Genomic DNA, 21,883 nt, shown 5'->3' on the forward strand with positions numbered 1-21,883 from the left:
GCCAATATTAAAGTATAATCACTTTCCTAGCCTTCCTAATATCCTTCCCTGGATGTGTCCGTGCATAATCACACCTTCCTTTGAGAGAGGACATCTACCTGCTTTTGAGTCCCCTCTGGAATGTGCCCTGCCATGCTTGAGGACGCGTTTTGTGGGTGAGAAGGTGCAGCGTACGTGTGGGGAGAGTGGCAGGCCAGTACCACCAGACCACTGGAGGACGAGGAGCACAGGTTTGGGATGGTAGAGCTGTACAGGAGGCGTTTGGCTTGGTGTATGAAGTCTTTAATGGTGCATCCCAGGTCTCAGCCCAAACATAAGTGCCTCTCTCCCTCAGCCTTTCTGCCCTGCATTCCCTTTCTTAGCTGCCTGGACAGGAAGAAAATCAGAAGAACTTCGAAAAAGTGTTGTGGTGTGTTTCAGATTACTAAGGTTACATGCTAGGTATTATCAAAATGCCTAGCGTTTTGATGCAGTGTTGCATCTCAGTTACACTGGGATAAACTGTGGAGTATATAATTCGCTTATGCAGCAGGGCTGGTTTTTATGTCCCATGATTGTGTGGCTGAGGGGTGAGCACTTGACAGGACGGTGTGACGTACCCCTGCTTCACAGAATAGATGGATTCTTTAGGAGCAAATAAATTTTTGTTGTTGTTGTTTCACTTATGGGGCTGGATGTGTTACTACTCTCTTTGTGTAATGCCAAGCTTTGCCAGTGCAGGTTTGGCCATGCTGGGGATGCATGGGTATATCAGAATTTGTGACAATACCCTAGTGTAACTGCCTCGATACAATTTCACTAATATAGATACAGCCCCAAAAGGATCATTTAATAGCAACATATTTTTAAGTTTTGAACAGGCTGGTATTTGCAGGACCCCATCAGATCCACCCCCAGTCTGTTCAAAGCACAGACTGTTAAACTATTCATACTGATTTCATGGCAGATCTAAAAACACCAGAGAAATGTTTAAGGACTGGAAAAAAGCACGTTTTGCAAATGTGCACATATCTAGGTCAGTTGGCTCAGTTACTGTCCTGGATAAAATCATGAAAAGACCATAAGTAGTAAGCATTAAAGGATAATGTGTAATAAATGTCAGGCAGTGATGTAGTATGAAAAATACATCTTGACAAGGAAATGTCATTGTTTCTTGGTGGGATCACAACTTTGGCTGGTAAAGGTTACTGAGTTCTTGTCATAAAATTCTCATAGTCACATATACTGATTTAAATGTGTGTCTATCCAGAAATCAGTGGTGGCTTCAATAAATGTATTGAAACCTCTTTAGCTGAGAAGGCTGAAAGTGAAATTGCAACTAATTAGCTGTGATCCAGTAGGGATGTTTCTACTGGAATTTGCTCATAGTCCCACTCTACTCCGTACCCTTTTTCCCATTTAAATAGTCTATAAGAAACAAAATGATTATGACAAGAAGTCAAGTCCAACAGAGCCCATTTTTTTTTATAATGGTGTCTAAATTCAAACTGTATATTTATGATCTAGGCCTCGTCTGTGTCTTGACCTGCCAGCTGTGCTTGTTGTTTAATCCCTGCTAGCTGGGCTGCAGTGCCCACTTGCCCAGGTTTTGCACTCTCTGGGGGCAAAGAGCAGCTTGTTTTCTAAGTTAAGCTTGAATACACAATATTTAATATACTGAACAGTGAGTCACAGCTGAGTGGGCCTTCAGTTACTGCTTCCTGGCAGAAATTGGAACTTCACTGCATAAATGCTCTTTTTTCTTTTTTGCCTGAAAGCTGGACAGCAAGAATGGTGAGGAGCTGCGGCTTCCCAGGAGCAGAGTAGCACTTGCTTTGATTCCAGAGTCGGTAGGAGGTTGTAATAGTAGCACCACCTCCCTGTTGAACATGGACTCTGACTCCCGATGGCATCTACTCTGCTCTGTTCAGGGAAGCAGTGGTGAAAACTGTTGATGGTGGGCTCCTGCTGATGCCCCAGGCAGTGGCTCGAAGGTGTTCCTGCTTCCCAATTCTGATCATGGCCAGAAGGTAGCCTGGGTCCTACCCAGCAGCCCAGCACAACAGCAGCCCCCCAAGAAACTTGCTGAACCAAAGACTGACATTAAAACCTAGACTGTGGAGTACAAAGGGTCATCTATTGACTTTTACTTTTTTTTTTTTTTCCCTAAATCATCCTCAATGCTTCTTATCATAATTCACAGTTGTTTTTTGCACAGGGTATTAGTAAGCTCTCGGAAGTCTTTCTCACACGTATGCAATAAACTTCCTGGAACAAGATTTTCTACACTAGTAATAAGATGTTACAAAGACAGAAGTTGGTTTTAGAGATGAGAGCCACATCCCCATCTTTACATGCTACTTTTGTCTCCTGTTTAATAAGCAGTTCCTTTTTGGGTGAGGATCTGCTGTATTAAAATTACAGCAGTATTTTTGTATCATTCTGTTTTCTTAAGGAAAAGCCTCCAGGAGGGGATGACTTAAGCCACTAGTGGTTAAATTATTACCTGGATAAAAACATTGTTTTGATTAATGGTCATCTAATTGATTCTTATTTTTACAACTAAGAATCTGTAAAAAAGACAGTTATTAAGCAATTTGTCTGTTCAAGAGTTATTGGAGACTACTCTCTCTCACCATTATTTTTTTCCCAGCAGATTTTTAAAAGCATCACCAATGAAGATTCAATCCAGGGACAAGGAAGTCGGAGGCTGATAAGTTTTTCATTATCAGGTAAGTCATTGCTGATGTGAAAGTTTTAAAGCCAGAGAGTGGGAAATTGAAGTTACTAAAACCTTTCATGTGCATGTATATGTATGTATATGTACGTATGTATATATTTATGCATGGTTTTTTGCCTGTTGCTCTAGAAGTGACATTGAGACAGAGAATTAATATCTGTGATTATTGCCACACTCTCTTCCTTCAATGAGAGTTATGTGCTCAAGTATCTTGTTCAAGTAGAGTTTTGGGGCCATGTTAGGTTTTCCTGTTTACTATTAAATGTGGTGCTATGTATGTAGGTCAGGGAAAGCAAGATCAAAGGCATGCACTTTACTTACAGAGCAAAATGTGATTTGTGGTAGTCCTCTGCTTCTTGGAGAGCACGTTCCCAGTCTTGGTCTGGACCTGAGGCAGATCCATAGGCCATGGTGCACAATCTTGTCTGTATTGCTCAACAGTGACTCTCAAACTTCCTGAGCCAGAACACTGCTCTCATTCCTCTAAATTTTCTGAAGAATGTTCAGCCTTATTTCTTGGCATGTTACTGCAGGTTTTAAAGGCTTAATATGATTCCATGAAGCAGCTATGGACCATTTGATCTGGCTTTGGCAAAAACAATCTGTAAATCACTTCTGTAGAAAAAATCAGTTTGTCAAAAGAGAGTAGTTGTGAGCAAGGTTCTCATCTTGGAGTTTTATGCTTGCTACTTGGTTTCCATGTTTTTTAGCTCCTGGAAGACAAAGATGCTGAACTTGACTCAGGAATTCTTTGAGGAAGTAGTACAAAGAGAAAAGAGTTACCCTAGTTCAAAATTTTTACAAGTGTAGGCCTTTCTGTATAAAGTTCTACACTCGGACAAGCATTGCATTACATGAGTGGTTTGGTCATATGATTGATTTCAAGCTTCCCTCTAAGGTGTGTTAGAGTCAACTAGGATTTCCATATCTTTTTAATATTAAGCATGCATGTCAGTGTTTTTCCAAATTAGGTAGCCAGTGTTGTTCTTGAGAGGTTATATGTGCTATATGGTAGGTTAGACTGATATTAGATGGGGCTATTCTAGCACATCACTTACTTTTGCTGGGTTGGACACTGGGCACTCACCCAGTCACATTAATTTGATAAAACCACAGGTTTAGCTCAACAGAAATAAAGAAGTAGAGTTAATATTTTTTTATGTTCTTAAATAATCTTACCCAGAATTGGTAACATTTTTTCATTCTCTCAGATTCTTTGGCCTAGTAGACCAAGAGATGTCAAAAGTAATAATTTCTGAGACTGTGAAATAATGTTGTCTCAGTGGGCCCTTTTATAAGCTAAACTATCTAATTTACAGCTTGATTCAAAGTATTCGAAGACCATACCTTATAATACCTTTGGGATATCTTATTCTAGTGGTTCACAAGCAATTCATTTACATTTATATCACATGCATATCAACAGCATCATCACAGCCAGGTATTTGAAAGGTTTTGAGATCACAATTATTTTATAAAAATTTTTGGTATCAAAATAGCTCAGTTTCGGTCTTTCTGAAATTAACAGATTAACACATCACAAGGATTTATTTATTACCATCTTACTTGGTCAACAACAACAAAAAATGTTATTTCAAAGTAAAACTATTGCTATTCCTATATCTGTTATGCTAGCTAATAAAATGCAAATCAAGCTAGGCCTTCCAGAGGCATCGGAAGGAACTGGGATTCTTTTCCGTTTGCACTAATATCGCAGCAATAACCTCTGTATTGTCATGAGTCCTTTCAGTTCATATAGACTTTTCCTTTTCAATATCTATATTTTGGGATAATGTCACCTTCAATGTCACTACTTAAAAGTTAGGTTTCCAAATTATGGTTGATTTAATTGCAATTAAAAACCAAAATAAGTGTAAGAACATTAGTCTGACTGGGGACCATTGCATTAGGTGCTGCAGTAACACAAGAGCCCTTGTGCCCTAAGCAGTTTATCATCTAAAGAATGCGAGAAGAGGTATACCTTCTACCATATCAATTTTAAAAAGAAAAAATTATTAAAATGGGGGAGAAAAATCTTGAAGTAGGCCAAATCCCCAGAAATGCTGAACGACATCAGTCCATTTCAGCTGACTTGTATTGCTTGCTCTACTGCCTAGACACTCCAGCGAGACCCTGTGTTAAAATGAACTGTGCGGAAACAGTTTCTTTCTAGAATTTGGTGACAAAGTGCTTTATTCTTTCTGTAGTTTTATTGAGTATTTGCTTGAACAAAACCCAAGTGGTTTCACTGGAAGTTTTACCTGAGGAAAGATTTCTAAATCTGAATAAAAGTGTCAAAGAAAGAAAAAAGTATAAACTGATGCTTCAAGGCAAAAGGAGATTGCTAACTTCTTGAGAACAGAAATAGCTGAGAGTTTGCATTACGTCAGTAGGAGGCTTGTTTTCTTTGTGTTTGCTTCTTTGGAGACTGGAAGTTGGTCCTGTCAAAGGTTAGTTCAGATTAATAGGTTTATTAGCAACATTTATCTCAAAGAAGATAATTTCCCATGATTAAGCTTTTTAATCGTTCATATGATGACGGTATTATTATAGCTTTCATTATTTAAAATACTGAGAGAAATATTGTAAAAATAATTTAGCTAGATTAAATACGGTCGTTAAGGAAAGCTATGTAGTCACTTTGCATTTATGTTCCAACACGGACTTTTCTGCTGTTACCAGTGAATGTCACACTTCTGATAAGGCAGCTGAAAGTGTCAGAGCTCTCTCATATGAAGTACAGAAAGAAGAAATGTGCTAAGCTTCCCAAGATGTACCAGCCATTTAACTGAAGGTTCACGGTTTAGCAGCAGTATAACTCATTAGCTGAAAGCCCTTGAAACCATTCTGTTGGCGGGTATATTTAGGAAGTGTTATCATGAGGTTTGCATGATATGCCTCCTAGCTATATGTTGCATCAAATAACTTTTTTCAAGCTTTAGTATTTCACATATCTCATGTGCTTGCATGCTCTTTATTTATAAGTGTTCTTGTGGAACAAATGGTGTGAAATGCTTGATCAGAATGCAGATGTATAATACACTTTATCTTCCAACCATTTTTTGAAATCCTAGTGACTGACTTTATAACAGGAGTTCTATCCACTAAATTTTGTTTATTTAATACTGCTATAAATCTGCCTCTTCTTCTGCCCTTCCCAACTCAAGCTAACTTGCCCAGATGTATTCTTTATAAACCTGAGTTATTAATCACTTGACTTTTTCTTACCCATCAGAGCTTGTGCAAAGGTGAGGTGACTTTCTACCACCTCCAGTACACCTGTGCCTGCCCAGTACTGCAGTGCTCTAGAGTAACAGTTTTAAAGGCGTCAAAAGGCTTGAATTCAACTACTTTATTATCCTATATAACACAGGCCACTTTGCTTCATGGTGTGGAGCTTTGTGTGAGTTTGGCTCAGACTTACCTTACAGACAGGTGTGTAGTCTGGATCTGAGGATACCAAGAGATGGTACTTTGCTCCAGTAGTTAATCACTTGCAGTGGTAAAAACTTCCCCTTGCTTCCCCGCTTCATGTTACCTGTTCAGATTTTTTCTGGGTTTTGCTTGATGAAGACAATTAAAAAGGCAGCCTGTCTTTCAGCCATTTTTCAATAATTCATTTCTCTATTCCTTTTCATTTATTAATAGACCTATTTTCTTCCTGATACATCTGCTGCCCATTTCTTACACAAAGGAGAATCCCCTTCATTTTCCCTTTTAGCATTTCCAGCTAGAAAAATCACTTTCTCCTCTTTTCCACTGTCTTTCCTATTTTGCCTGGGAGCCTCACATGACAGAAATGTTTTGGCTCATCTGTTCCACTTAGTCTTTTTTTCAAAAAATCTCAGATCTTTAAACACCTCCTTGTGCAACTACCCCAGCCAATTCTTTCTTTCTTACATTCTTTTTTTAAAGGAAAATGGAGTCTTGTCTATAGAGCTGTAGGTTTCGGAGAGCAGAAAGAACCACTTTAGTTACCTGATTTAACCTCTTGCATATCACCAGTTGCACAACCTCATTCACAAGCTGATCAAGCCAGTAATCTATTGTACATTATGTAGTATCTTTCTCAGTTCCCCTGCATTATTTTGGTGTGTTGGATTTTAAAACTTCTTATCACTGCATATTACTGTTTGATTTCTAAAATCCCTTGATATTTGTTTCATGAAATCTTAATACCAGATGCAATACTTCTGTGAATCTGTGCTCACTTTCCTTACAATAAGTTTTAGTATCAAATACTGCTGCATGAATCAAATTGGCATTTCCAAATGAATGCAATATTGCTGTGCTCTTGCTGTTGAAAGGTTATTACACTGCTAGTAGCTAAAATAATTTCTATTCCTTTAAAAGCACATAGCTGAGAGGCAGTACTTATGTGCCTCCTGTTGAATCTTCAGCAAGCAGAGTTTTGTTGTTCCTTCCTTTGAAGCCACCGCTATGTCTTGGGTAGCTCAGCTCAGTATGTGAACTGCTGCCGCCTAAGTTAGGTCCTACTTGTTCTGATCAACCTCTGCAAAGTGCAATCTACAAAAGAAGCACTGAGATATTAGCACCCTGGCAATTACCTTACCTCATTGGTACTCAACCCAGATACCAGTCCTGTTCAAGAACATTGTTTCTGTGTCAGAACCTGAGCTGACAGCTCTTTGGGGAATTTACAAAGGAAAACTGAAGGGAAATGCTGGAGCTGTCCATTGACATCCTAATTAGCAACTCTCTTGTTGTGATGGATCATGAAGATGGTTTATTGTGCCTTGATACAAGAACTATCAGGATCTCAGTAAGATGACAGTATTTTTACTTTCTGCCATTAATGAGCGAATCATAGAGACAATATATCCCATTTTGGTATTCATCAAGCTAAATCACAGTCTGAATTGACTGTGGTCTTTCCAGTGACCCTTTGGTCTTTCCAGTGTCCTGGTAACTTTGCAGTAGTTATGCTTTTAGATATGTTCTGGGCAAGTTTGGCCTAACTCAAGATGTCTTCATCTTCTCGGAGGGTCAAGTGGCTCATGAGGAATATGTATCATTTCCTGGCTCTGAGAACATGGAGCTAGTATGCTAAATAAGAAAAATGTGAATTCAGTGAGTTGGCCACAGCATTTCTGGGACTTAATGATCTCTCCCACAAGTGTCAGTATAGCTAGCTGCAAGACATCTATTGTCATCAGTTGGATGGTGCTTGGAAACACAAAAGGCATTCAGTACCTGTTGTCCTCTGTTGGAAGGAATTTGCCAACTGTATTAGAATATCAGTATGACCCTTCTGCTGGTTTGTAGACTATGTCTACTTCAGTAAAGTAAAATATGCACCATCAAGAGACTAGGTGGACTCAGTCTTCTTGAGGCACATTTATAAACTACACAGAATAACCTTGTGTATTATTTCTAGGAAATTTCTTCTACTGCTTTTGGCAAAACCTTCTCATCCCTTGAGGAGAACAGCTTCTAACTTCTTTAACTTACTACTGACAGACTGATGACCAGACTAAATGTAATTAATTTAGAGAACAGACTGCTTCAGACTCTGGTTCTTGCTCTGATTCTCCATCTTTTTCTGTCATGCTCCTACATAGAGCATGGGTCTGGACCAGTACCTCACTATGTCTGCAGGAAACTGAAATACCATATTTAAGATAGTTTTGCTGATCATTACCATCAGAGAATCTCTTTGCTGAGCATGACAAAATGTGACTCACACACCCAAATCATACCTCTCCCCTGACCAGATGTGTTCGAGCTGTGTCTGTTGGATTTGATATCCCCACCTGGTTCCATGTTTTGCCAATAAGTACACGCTAGTTTCCAGATTGCCACAAAAATAGAGTCTCCATCACTATCCAGTCATCAATGCCCCAAAGTTTGTGATGCCACATGGAAGATGGATTTGCAGAATGATCCTATACAAGGCAGACAGGGAAGTCTATGGCTCACCTTAGGGACAGAGGCTAAATGCATGCAAGTGACCTAGAGCAAAGCTTCCTTAGGTCTCATTGACACCCAGAGATCAGCATGTATGTAAGGGAAGCCCTGAAGTTGGAACAAATTCGTAATTCACTTGGGGGAATGTGGCAGGTTGACCTTGGCTGAACGCCAGGTGCCCACCAAAGCCATTCTATCACTCCCCCCTCCTCAGCTGGGAAGGGGAGAGAAAATATAACAAAGAGCTTGTCAGTCCAGATAAGGACGGAAGAGATCACTCACCAATTACCATGACGTGCAAAACAGACTCAGCTTGGGGAAAATTAACTTAATTTATTACCAGTCAACCAGAGTAGGGTAATGAGAAATAAACCCAAATCTCAGAACACCTTCCCTCCACTCCTCCCTTATTCCTGGGCACAACTTCACTCCCAGATTCTCTACCAACCCTGCCAGTGGCGCAGGGGGATGGGGAATGGGGGTTGGGGTCAGTTCATCACATGTTTTTTCTGCTGCTTCATCCTCCTCAGGGGCAGGACTCATCACACTCTTCCCCTGCTCCAGTGTGGGGTCCCTCCCACGGGAGACGGTCCTCCATGAACTTCTCCAATGTGGGTCCTTCCCACGGGCTGCAGTTCTTCACAAACTGCTCCAGCATGGGTCCCTTCCATGGTGCGCAGTCCTTCAGGACCACACTGCTCCAGCGTGGGGTTCCCACGGGGTCACAGCCTCCTTCGGGAACCCATCTGCTCTGGCATGGGGTCTTCCACGGGCTGCAGGTGGATATCTGCTCCACCGTGGACCTCCATGGGCTGCAGGGGGACAGCCTGCCTCACCATGGTCTTCACCACGGGCCACAGGGGATCTCTGCTCCAGCGCCTGGAGCATCTCCTCCCCCTCCTTCTGCACTGACCTGGGTGTCTGCAGAGTTGTCTTTCTTACATGCTCTCACTCCTCTCTCCGGCTGCCATTTCTGTCTGTCCCGCAACTCTTTTTTCCTTCTTAAAAATGTTATCCCAGAGGCGTTACCACTACCGCTGATTGGCTCGGCCTTGGCCGGCAGCGGGTCCGTCTTAGAGCAGCTGGTATGGGCTCTGTTGGACACACAGGGGAAGCTTCCAGTGGCTTCTCACAGAAGCCACCCCTGTAGCCCCCCACGCTACCAAAACCTTGCCACACAAAGCCAATACAGGGAAGCAGCAGGCAGCACTTAGTATAAGCCATTTTTCTGCAATGAAGTGAGCCTAGCTGGATTAGGATGCATGCACTTACAATTACTGAAAGTCTGCAGCTGTGAAAGAGTCTGTGGTAGCTGTGTCTCCACCTGGAATTCCTTCCTTCCATCATCTTTCATGAGAGATGGCCTGACATTATTAAACTGTTAGATGTATATAACCTCTTTCATGCTAAAGTTGATTTATGAGTAAATGGGAAACTGACATATGGTATATTAATAATTTCTTTTAAGAGACTGGGTGAAAATACACCTTTGCAGAGCATACATGAGTTACCTTGGTAGCATTTCCTCATATGCCTCCAAGAAATACACTGTAAAGCTACAGTTTACAGCAAGGCACATTCAAGCCTTCTGGAATTAATTGGTTTCACCAAAGATTTAAATTCCGTTAACCTCAAACCATCACTTAAATATTTAGTATCTTCAGAACCTTTTTCTGAGGACAGTACAGATAAGAGAGAAATATTTTCATTTGGGGAAGCAGAATAACTGGGATTCTTCTATTGGGATGTTACACAGCAGGGGTAAGAGAGTACCTGAGCCTTTGGTTACAAGCTAGAGCATCCATAGGTTCCATTTCAAATTAAATGGACTTCTGGATATCTGCAGATGCCCATGTAGCTTTATTCGGAGCATTTGCTTTTTTGATGCTGTGTTTTTCACAGTGCTGAGAATCTGTGGTGAGATATGTAAGTATAACTGGGATATTTGTCCTTGAGAAGGCTATTTCTGCTATCCCTGTGCATGCTTTGGACATTAAAAATTGAAGTTTCTAACTGACATTTTTACAAAATTTGTTATCTTATGCAATGTAAGCAAGAAAGTGACACAAAACCTCCTGTTCTGGGCTTAGCTAAATTATTTTTCCTCACCCAAATACAAAAAGTAGACTACTAACTAAGGTTAGGAGTACCTTCACCTTCATGGCTGTGCTTAATTCCCATAACTGGAAAGATGCTGGTAGGTCATTGTAATATGTATGTTCTTTATGATACATAATATATAAATATACATAATTGAGTGCTAGTTATTTTCTTTTCTGTCTATCAATAGACCATTTATTTGCACAGTGGTACCCAAAGATAGTGTAGTCTCTCTTTGAAGGAAAAAAAAATTAGAAACTTATACAGCAATAAATATTTCAGTGTCAGAATCTTCTGAGGAAACATCAGAGAGAAAGAAAATAAGATCCCAGAGGTCTTTCTCTCTTCTCGTATGTTAGCAGCTTGACACTATTACACTGCTGGGCCTTGTCATTCATAGTGCTTTTGCAATCTTGGTTTCTATTCCTGGAATGTATTTCTAACAGTACAACTTCCAAAGCAAAAGAGTTTGCCATATAGGATTTTAGCAGGGCGGATAGATGAGATACATGCTGGTTACACAGAGATTGTACACTCAGAAAAAAAATTCAGTGTTATCAGTTTGAACCAGATAATTTTCTTTGTGTAATAGTGTTGCTAGGACCATGGCAGTGCATACTGTCAGCAAAGTACTTTCAAATAGGTTATTAGTAGTGATATCCTCTATTTTTTATTAATTGTTAGAGAACATCTCAAGAATGAGATTCTTAAAATACAGTCTGTTTCAGGACCATCTGTCCAACAGCTTTTGAATATCTGCAACATGAATTGTGTGCTGAAATAGATGATTAAAACCAATCAGAACAAAACCGGTTCTTTTTCACTTGCACATTTTATTGTGTTAGCTATTACCATACGTTAAGGAAGCAAAATACAACTGGGTGAATCTTATCCCTCTTCTTGATAGAGCTGTTTTCTGGAAAAAATGCTGATGTTGGTGTAGAATGTGTATGATTTTCAAATTCATCCAAAATATTTGCCTTGAAGGTTTTACATGGTCTCCTGCAACCTGCCAGAATAATTGGGGTTTTAATCAGAAGGGAATTAAAAGACTGTGAAATTAATGTTTTCAAAACCTGCCTGAAAGAAAAAATATGTGTTTAAATTGCATGTTTAGGTATACATCTAAGCAGTTTTGGAAACTATCTTGAGTAATACTTTGTATCTCTTCAATACAGCAAGAGAAAGTAGGCAGAATGCAGTCCAGTGCTTACAGCTCTATGTGAAATAAAGCTTTAAATAGAGGAGGAGAAATAAATTAGCTACTGAACTCGCTAATAGGAATAAATGCTTATATTTTCCAAACAAAGCTTAGAAATGCACCTGGAAAAAGAGAAGGTGAGAGGCTTTAGTTTGTAGCTGTTGAGCCAAAATTAATGAAATACTGGTAGGTTGGTTTGCATTTCATTGGCTTCACAGGGACAAATCGTAATGGACTTTGTGTCCTTCATAAGAACGTTATGAGTAAATTTTGAAAAAAGTGCCTGGGGAATTTTTGCCTGCATGACTCATAGTACACTCCCTGGGAGTTCTGCAGCTAGAAAGCCCTGCTAAAAAATTTGGACATTATATACAAGAGTTTTCCTAAGTTACTACAGGTAATGTTAACCTATGCAGGGAGGTAAATATTTTAAAGCAGAAAAAATTTAAAATCACTTCTCATGTAGAAAAAAGTGGTCTAAAAGCCAAGATTCATAGAAAGGTAAAATTGATACCTAGGAGAAATGACATACGTTGGGTGCCAAATGCCATGTCTATGTGATTAAATGAATGGATCTCTTTTTCAGAGTAGTCCTGCCACTGGAGTCAGGCCGAGCCAGTGCTTAGCTCCTTAGAGAAATCAGCAGATCACTTAAATTAAGTTGCATATATATTGATTTAGAAGCCAGATCACTCTGCACAATCAGGTTGTAAAATTTGCAATTTCAGTATATAATTATTTGTAAATCCTAAATCACAAGATAGTTATGGTTTGGCTTTACAATACCTCACAAGAACCATAGTGAGTTTTTTCATACTCCTGCCATATTATTTGAATTCCTTACCAGTTTCCCATATGCTTTTCCTAACATCCCAGAGAGCTACCTGGAGTGTGAAAAATAATCAGGTTATTTACCTTCTTTCAGATTTCCAGGCTTTTGGTCTGAAGAAAGGAATGTTCTTCAATCCAGATCCTTATCTGAAGATTTCCATCCAGCCTGGAAAACATAGCATCTTCCCAGCGCTTCCTCATCATGGACAGGAGAAAAGATCTAAGATCATGTGTAATACTGTTAACCCAATCTGGCAAGGAGAGGTAAGCAGTTTGAGTGATGAGCTGAGACTTTTAAAACATGGAAATGACTCTAGCAGTATGCCTCTGGTTTTTTTTATTCCTTTCTTGGCTAAATAGTTGTTGACCTAACTGTGCTTGATGTATTTCATGACTTCTTGTCTTAATGCAAAAGGCTTAATTAGCCACGAAGATGAATGATACATTAAAACTTTCAGTATGGGTTGTACTTCGTGGATGTAATTTATGAAGTTGTTAATTATTGAAGGCAGGCAAAAAAACAGAATTGAAAAATAAACTTGGATAGTGTGAAAGGCTGCTGCTAGATTGTCACAGTGTTCTTATACAGAGAGGAGACATTACATAAAGCAGAACAAGTATAGCATACAAATAAAAAGAATCTATGTGATTGAAAAGCATCAGTGCCAATATAAATGAAAGGCAACTTTGGCACATTTGCCCATCACCTTGAAGAAATACTCTCTAGTCTGCTGCTTCTTGTTGGAAGGGCTTAGTAGGTATTAACGAGATCTGAGAGTTCAATTGCTGCCTGCTGTTTTTAAATTACAAGCAAAATAGCAACAGGCAACAAAGAATAAGGAATCCCTTTGGAATTAAAGGAACCTGACATTATGGGTGTGATTTACTGGTGTTCTCTGTCAGACCAATATCTCCACTGCAGGAAAGAGTAAAAGTAGATAAATAGACTGAACAGATTTATTCAAATTAAAATACAAATTGTACAGTAGTTTAGGGATAATTAGGTCAAACTGTATAGACATGGAAGTGTGAGTGGGGGGAAAAAAGACTGCAGAAAAGTCACTGAATACTTCTACCTGAAGGAGGATGTTCAAGAAACTGGGTACCACATCAGGTTGTGTGACAGGTGAGCCTGTGTGTGGGAGCTTATATGGCAGGGGCAGGGGGGGACAACCTTGAAACTAGTTGAGAAAAACACCTTCTAAAAGGACTTAATTAAGAGGAAGGCCCTGTCGTAAGGCATCCACCAAGCTGTAATTTCTCTTTGGCTCCAAGCATCAGATGTATCTGGCTGAGGGGTCCCAGGTCAAGCTGAGGAGCTCGAACTGACATGGAGGATCAGGTAGTTGGCAATGATCTTTCAGTAAAGTGCATAAGACACAGGCCTAGAGGCGGGCAGGCATGAAGGGGAAGCTTGCTGTATGTGTGTCACACTCAGTATGTGTGATGCTGGGAGCTGGCAGCAAGTGTGGATGCCAGGAGTTGACACTTACAGGAAGACACAGGGTATGAATGTGGTCCCACCGTTCTGTATCAGCCAGAGTTAACTGCTGAGGTGGCATGCAGGCTGTCCTTATCCAAAGAGGGCTGTGGCAGCTGTGCTGATGGAGACTGAAAATAGACCTTTTAGAAGCACTCAGTACTGGTCAGAAGTCTTCTGACAACCCCTAGCCAATGTAATTCATTCTCACTTCAAGGTCCTTTTGCACTGCTAGAGGATAAAATAACCAAGGAGTAAGAATGTGGCCCTGATAAAATGTCAAGGGTGTCTTCTCCTCAGGCCACGCAGGATGGCTGAATTTGTGGGCTGACATTTCTTTTTCAGTGGAGTTTGGCAGCGAGAAAAAGAGAAACAATGAAGTGGCCTAATTATGGACATCAGAAAGCAAAAGAGCACAGCTGGCTTCTAGCTTCTCTGTTCAGCCCCTTGTTTTCTTGGTTGTGTGCAAGCACGCTGCTTCTCCCTTTCTGTTGTTAGCCTGTTAGTGGCTAAGGAGTCTAAATCAGCCGAGCTGTCATTCAACATGTTCTCCTTCTGCGTTCTCTTCAGCTGATATTGGGATGTTTAACTGCACGTATTTATGTTGCAGTCTATGCACATCAGCTAATCTGAAGTCTTTGTTTTGCTACTGAATACCCACGTTGGTTTCTATTGCACAGAAGACCCTAGACCTGATTTTTTTCAGCATTGTCCCTTTATGGGAGAAGGAAGACTGCAAACTGTTGCTGAATCATGGTGGTAGCCATTCTTCTGTCCACCCTTTTTACTGATGGGTGTGAATATATGAAATGAAAAATACCAAGGAATCATAACCATTTCATCAAATGGAACAGTCACTAGTTGTTTTCCCCCCAAAATGTTTTAGGCAGTGTATTATTTCAGAAGGGTGATTCTTTCCTAAGGTTCTCTGTCACTACATATAAACAGAAGCCAGATGTTCTTTTTTTCTTTTTTTTTTTTTTCAGTTGAATGACACACCTGATTTGTTTTGGCTGCTAAACTTGAAAAAATCTGGAATAGGGAAATAAAACTATAAAAATAGCTGCAGACTGGGATCTTTATATATGTTCTTGATTACCCTTGAGAAAATTCAGAAGTGAGAGAGTTGACTCAGTTTCGTAGGGCCTTAACACCAAAATAAAGTCCTACAGACTGAGAGATGACTCATTTACTTACATTAATTCATTCTCCTATTGCCCCTCATACACTTACCAGGTTGTTCTATTTGCATAGTAACCACCTGCATTATAAGAACTCTCTGGGAGCACCATGATACCTCAGGCAATTTTTCATGTGTCTCATGTAATATTGATGATCATTTCACAGGCTGTTCAAATACCATTCAGCACAAGTTATCCTGACTTAAAGCTATTCTTCCATTGCTCTGTTTTGCAATATGTTGTACAAGAGGGCATAAAGAAATGGAAATGTCTTACTAATTGAGAAGTAGCACGTGACATTTTGATACTTGCAGCAGGGCTGTGTGTGGTGTGAAATAGCCCTCACACTAAGAATTGTTCACTGAGAGAGGTTAAAACACAGGTGGTATCTTCTGCTAGTAGAGGGGTGTCATTTTGTGATGTTTCTGTATGTTTTCACATGCTCACAGAAGCATAAGATCAGATTCTGCTAAGCCAAAGTGCTGAATATTGCCATGTGTAATGGTGACAAGAGATGAGTACTTTGGGGGAGATCCACGCTACCTACTGACAGTGCCTAGGCCTCTATGGAGTCAATGAGGAGAAGTAGGCAGCTGCAGAAAATAAAAATAATAGCAAGTGTCTTCAGACAGGGAACTTGTTGCTGAATCAGGGTTAATGGTCCTTCTTGTTTTCTTACTCCTGGCTCTGCTTTCAAACTGGTGCATTCTTCAGCAACATCTGTACTGTTAAATGAAATAAGTGAGTTCCTGGAAACCACATGCCACTGGACAGCTTGATTCTAAACCCTAGGTTAAGCAGACCTTGTGCTGGCAGTCCACACAGTTGCAAGAGCGTAGTGGGTGAGTTGTCCTATCATGCTGATTTGAGATAAAATGCAAAGGAAATCTCGGAAGGAAGTGCCCACTTCCCAAATCTCCCATACATCTAGTAGAATTGAGAAGGGTGAATGTTGATCATATCTCTTCTAATATTGATAGTAGAAAAATAATGACACTATTCTTGTATTATTTCATATTGAGACAATGTGTCTGCTGTCACATTCTTTGGAAAAAGCTCCTTTAAGAAGATTAAATTTGACAGCAACCAGGAAAGTGTTAGATAGTTCAGACAAGCAATAGAGATCATTGGGGATCATAAGCAACAAAGCAAAGTGGCTTAAAAAGTAGTTCACATACCTCCAGCTGGGTAGGAAATTCTCTTGATGGTTTTGCAGATAAAGTACTTCAGGCCTCTGGACTTTATCTTAGACATATTTATGGTATTTCTTTCTTGACTGTGGCAGTTTGAGCTAACTGCTTCTTCAGTTTTTGTTCATTTACTGGTGAGTGGATAGAGACCCTCAGGGAATGGCCAGTGAGATGGCTATAAAAAGTGGCTGTTGCAACCATCCAGCATATTTAAAGTAGTAGAAAATGTCATCTGTTAAATGATGCATTGAATTTCAACTCTGATAATTCTAGCTCTGGAAGAGTAGATTGCCTTAAAGTGGGAGGCAAGTACTAGGATAAAAACAATCTGAACTCCCTGCAGCTTCCCTGTTTGTTTCTTTGCCTCAGCCTGTACAAATACTGTTAAATTATAGCTGAGGCACAACATAGTGTTTTGGGTGGCTGCTTTATCACTCTGAAGATAGCTGCATTTCACTGGTGGATTAATTGATGTGTGTAAGCAGAGGTGTTAAATACAAGAGCACGTAACAAATAGTAGTTAATGTGTCAGATCGGATAAACAGAATTACAGCATTTTCACGTGTGTAACTTTTACTCTCTGCACCTCAGATAACCCACAACCTTTCAAAAGTACTGCACTTGAATGAATTCTCACGTAACCTATCTCTTCAGATTACTAACACAAAATCATAAGAAGGAAACAGGGGCTCAAATGCCAGAGGGAGGTGGTTTGGGGAGAGAGGGCTTCTGTAGTGCAGGCTGTCATCAGTGATAGAAACATCAGGTTTGGATGCTGCCTGCAAGAATGCCAAGATGACATGAATGCAACTGACTGAGTGCTGGTTTGTAACTGCTTTTTTTTATGATGCAGATTTATAACTTGAGCACTGATTCTGTGATCATGAGTGCTGGTGCATGATGGACCACCCAGCAGTACTGGGACTGAAAGACGCTTTGTCAAAGTAGCCAGATTGTGCCATGTGGGGTTTATGTTAGCTCTCTATTTCTCCTGAGGCTTTATGTTGGTTGGTATGATGGGCGCTACCTGATATAGCACAAACCTAGAGTGATGCAAGCAAGGGATACTTGATCAAAGGTGAATCTTTCCAGAACGAAGTTAAACCATTAAAGATGCTTTAATATATTTGAATTAACAGTATGAATTTAAACTAAAGCAGGTTATATTTGATCTAATATTCAGAGCATTAGATGCCGACAGTACTACTGTGGCCTCACAGAATCATTGCATGGTTTCACCAGAAGTCCAAAATGAAAAAAGCAATAGGAACATCACACTGACTGATCTACTTATTTATTGTTTAACTTAGATAACCCCTTTTTTTCCCCCTACTACTGGCAAATACAAAAGAATCTGCTGCAGAAACTTGGAGGCCTTTACACCTAAGCATAAATCCAGTATAGGTGCAGTGAAATCCAGATCCCGAATTCAGTATGAGTTTTGCCAAAGATGTCATTGGGACTGAATAAAGCCTTGTGAGTGGTAGCTTCACTGTATAGCATTTCTGCACACATGGCCAGGTAAAGTATAAAATATAGTTTGACTACACAGAAAAGCTGTGATTTTACAGCTACAATTTTCTGACTATCTGGTCATGATTGCAGTGTGAAAGCCCGAGACAGCTTCACTGTCTTCAGGAATGGGTGTGAAAAAACTGTCTAGATTTTTTTTTTTTAACACGTTGTTCTTCTAGAAATGCATTTTAATTGCAACTTCTGCATCCAGAAGACTATCAGTCTTGCTGATCTTGTATATTAGTGCTCATGAGAGTCCTCACAGAGTTTCAGTCTATGCTGTTGTCCTGGTTTTGGCTAGGTTAGAGTTAATATTCTTTCTAGTAGCTGCTATAGTGTTATTTTGGATTTAGTATGATAATAATGTTGATAACAGACTGATATTTTCAGTTGTTGCTAAGTAGCGTTTAGACTAAGTCAAGGATTTTTCAGCTTCTCATGCCCAGCCAGCAAGAAGGCTGGAGGGGCACCAGAAGTTGGGAGGGGACACAGCCAGGGCAGCTGACCCAAAATGGCCAAAGGAATATTCCATACCATATGACATCATGCCCAGTATATAAACTGGGGAGATTGGGCCAGGGGGGTGGATCACTGCTCGGGAACTAACTGGGCATCATTTGGCAAGTGGTGAGCAGTTGCATTGTGCATCACCTGTTTTGTATATTCCAATTCTTTTTTATTATTATAATTTTCTTCCTTTCTGTCCTACTAAAATGCCTTTATCTCAGCCCACGAGTTTTACTTTTTTTCTGATTTGTAGGGTTTAGGGTTTATTTCCGCGGGGCCCGGACTATAGACCACCAATATGATGATTAAAGTCGCCCGTTTATTGAGCCTAGCTGATCATTCTTATACAATTCTCTAAGTTGTTTAGAAACTCAGATTGGTTGCTGCATGCAAACATTTGGTGTCCACGCGCACAAGCATAAACGGTGATGGGTTACATCGGTACTGTCCACACGCACAAACGTAAGATAAAGTTAGTTATACCCGCTCTGTACACACGCATAAACACAGGACATAATTGGCTGTATTAATTAGAGCATGCAAGACTTGTCTTAGTCCAATTGGTCGAGATAAGCCCCTGAATTGAGGTTGTTTGTGCCAAGTTCCCTTTATTGTGGAATGTGCACCTGTGTTTTTCTAACTGGGATCTTTCTTTTTCTATCTTCTTGTTTATTCTGTTCAATGCCTTCTAAAGGTGTCTGGAACACTCTTGTCACCATGAGCTACTTTCAGGCCCAATAACTAAGTTCCATATAATTGTACCCTACATGATTCTCTCCCCCATCCCACTGCAGGGGTGGGAGTGGGGGAGAAGTGAGTGAGCGGCTCTGTGGTGCTTAGTTCCTGGCTGGGGTTAAACCACGACAGTTGTGCTAATAAATTTGTAGACAATGTGTGAGAGATGAAGAAAAACTCCAGCTCTTTGAGCAGTGTTTGCACTTGATTTATCCAGAAGTTCTTTTAAATTTCTAATGTCTTAGGGCTGAAATTTGCCATTAATAAAGTAGAAGACATCTTGCAAAACTATCTAAGCCATCAGAGAGAATTCATGATGAGCCTATTAACTAGTAATTTTGAATGTTGTGGAATACATGAAATAGACAAGAAGGACTTCTTTTATTCCTTGTTTCTTCTACAGAGCAGTAGTGAATCTGAGGGAGAAATCTAGGAAGCCAATTTGCTGCAGGCCCTACCCCTGTTTGAAGGAGTTCAGTAGAAAGGATTGAATCAGACTTTAGAACAGCAACACCTATTTATGCGCACCCCTTTTACTGTAGGAAAAAAAAACATTGTGTCATGCCAGAATAAGGTACCACATTGGATCTGGCACCCTGCTGTCACTGCTGAATTCTAGGACTCCTCTCAGAGTACGTGTAGGCATGTCCCAGTCTTTGGCAGCAGTGGAGCTCTGTGCTTGACACTACTGACTCTGCAATATTTTGTATTACCATTGAGGAGTACTGTAGTAAGTTTAAGAAACTGGAATCCCCCATGAGCTTATCCCATTGTTCATATGAGTAGTGTTGTATGGGACACGTAGATGATATGTAGAGGAGGTGTTTGAATGAGGAGCAGAGTAATACAGATGGAGAGTGGCGAGTGCATTAAGAGTGTAATTATTTCACTGAAGTATTTGAAACTAAAAACCCCACTAACGAAATATTCAGCTGAAAGACTAAATCTGTCTTCATCCATCAAATGTAATTTACAGCCTTTTAAGATTTACGTCTGCTTGTATTGTCCCTGTGGCATGATGGATATTGCAAATAAATTTTCTTTTTAATTCTATTGCTTATTCAACTCCAGTTCAAGAGCCTGATTCTTCCTGTCACCAATGTATTAATTTATCTACCTTTCACCAGTTATTATACTGACTGTTTTTGAAGAACTTGACTTGCACTTAACTTGTCTAATTGGTGCTAATGGACATACTCCATTTCAACAGCTTCTTTGATAGTATTATTGAGAGCTGATCATTGTGATCTATCCATATTCAGGGATGCAAATAATATTGGTAAAAATAAAACATGGGAATTAATCATCACCATTAGTTGGCTTTCTATGAAAACTATTCTCAAGTTCTGGAAATGATACTGTTGTCTTATAAATGATGCAGATGTATTCTACCAGGTCAGCATTAGCATGTGCCTTCATTCTTTACCATACATAAGTCATGCATTAAACCCTCACAAGATCTGTTCATGTTAAGAAATTAGTCATCTGTGTCTGTAAAACCATTGTTGGGTCTGGAAGCAAATAGGCATTGAAAAGTAGATTACTGTCTGAAACTCCTTCAATGGTGTTTACTACAGTGTTTTCAGATCTTGCTTGAAGATGGCAGCAATAATGTAAAATCAGATTTACATTTAGGTCATTGAGATGGTGTGAGAGTATGAATGTATCGGCTTATTCTCGGTAGCTTTGATTCTGATTTGTGTCTTTGTGAGAGTGAATCTGCAGGAGGTGGCTGTGTAAAATCTGTGTAAATGAGAGGAGAATCCTAATGACTTACTACTGACCAGAGCCAAAACTGATGATACACTGCTTAGCCCAGGAAGAGTTAATATGTTGCTGTGGTTCTCTCCATCATGTCACTTTTGCTCCTCCCTTCTCTATATTTCTATGGAAATAATTAATTATGGCATGTTGATTTTTGGTGCTTGAGAAAATAACAACTAAAGCTTTTCCTTTGGCTGTGGCATTTTAAGGCTGTGCCTGGTACAGTTTCTCCAGTGTCTAATAAGATGTTCTATAATGCTGCAACTTTTCTTGTAGTGAGGAATTAATAGGGTCTCTCTCTCCTATCCTACTGTCTCTTTTCATTAAATGTGTAGGAACAAAGCAACCATTGGACCTTCTGCCACTCTAACAAGTGGGACAGGCATTGACAAATGGCTAAAGAAGCGGGGAAAGTAGAGAGACACAATGGCTTTGCTTCTAGAGCAAGTCTGTTTCCTCCTAGCCATCATAATTACAGAGGGATGCAAGAATACCCTAAAAAGGAAATAATTGAGTAAGGCAGTGGGAAAATAATACGAATACTAACTTGTTCTGTAGATCGTGATTCATAACAATTCAATGGGTCCATCTACAATAGTATTTTCATTCCATTCAAGAGAACAGTTTAAAAGCAAATCTCCTCATCTCCCCACTAAAGACACCGCTTGGCAGTCTTAAAGTGCATAAATTGAACTGCTCTCAGCAGAAAGTAAGGCAAGAGATGTGTTTCAC

The 21,883-nt window shown here is 39.9% G+C and overlaps 1 protein-coding gene across 1 annotated transcript in view; it reads left to right on the top strand.

Moving 5' to 3' along the window:
• HECW1 (HECT, C2 and WW domain containing E3 ubiquitin protein ligase 1) overlaps positions 1 to 21,883 on the top strand; it is a 271,938-nt gene that overhangs the window by 165,229 nt on the left and 84,826 nt on the right. Inside the window, exons 5-6 of the mRNA XM_075054515.1 lie at positions 2,636 to 2,711; positions 12,874 to 13,043. Of these exons, the coding sequence (XP_074910616.1) occupies positions 2,636 to 2,711; positions 12,874 to 13,043 (246 nt within the window). The remainder of the gene's footprint in view (positions 1 to 2,635; positions 2,712 to 12,873; positions 13,044 to 21,883) is intronic.

Source organism: Buteo buteo, chromosome 2 (assembly GCF_964188355.1).
Source record: "Buteo buteo chromosome 2, bButBut1.hap1.1, whole genome shotgun sequence".
Taxonomy (NCBI): domain Eukaryota; kingdom Metazoa; phylum Chordata; class Aves; order Accipitriformes; family Accipitridae; genus Buteo; species Buteo buteo.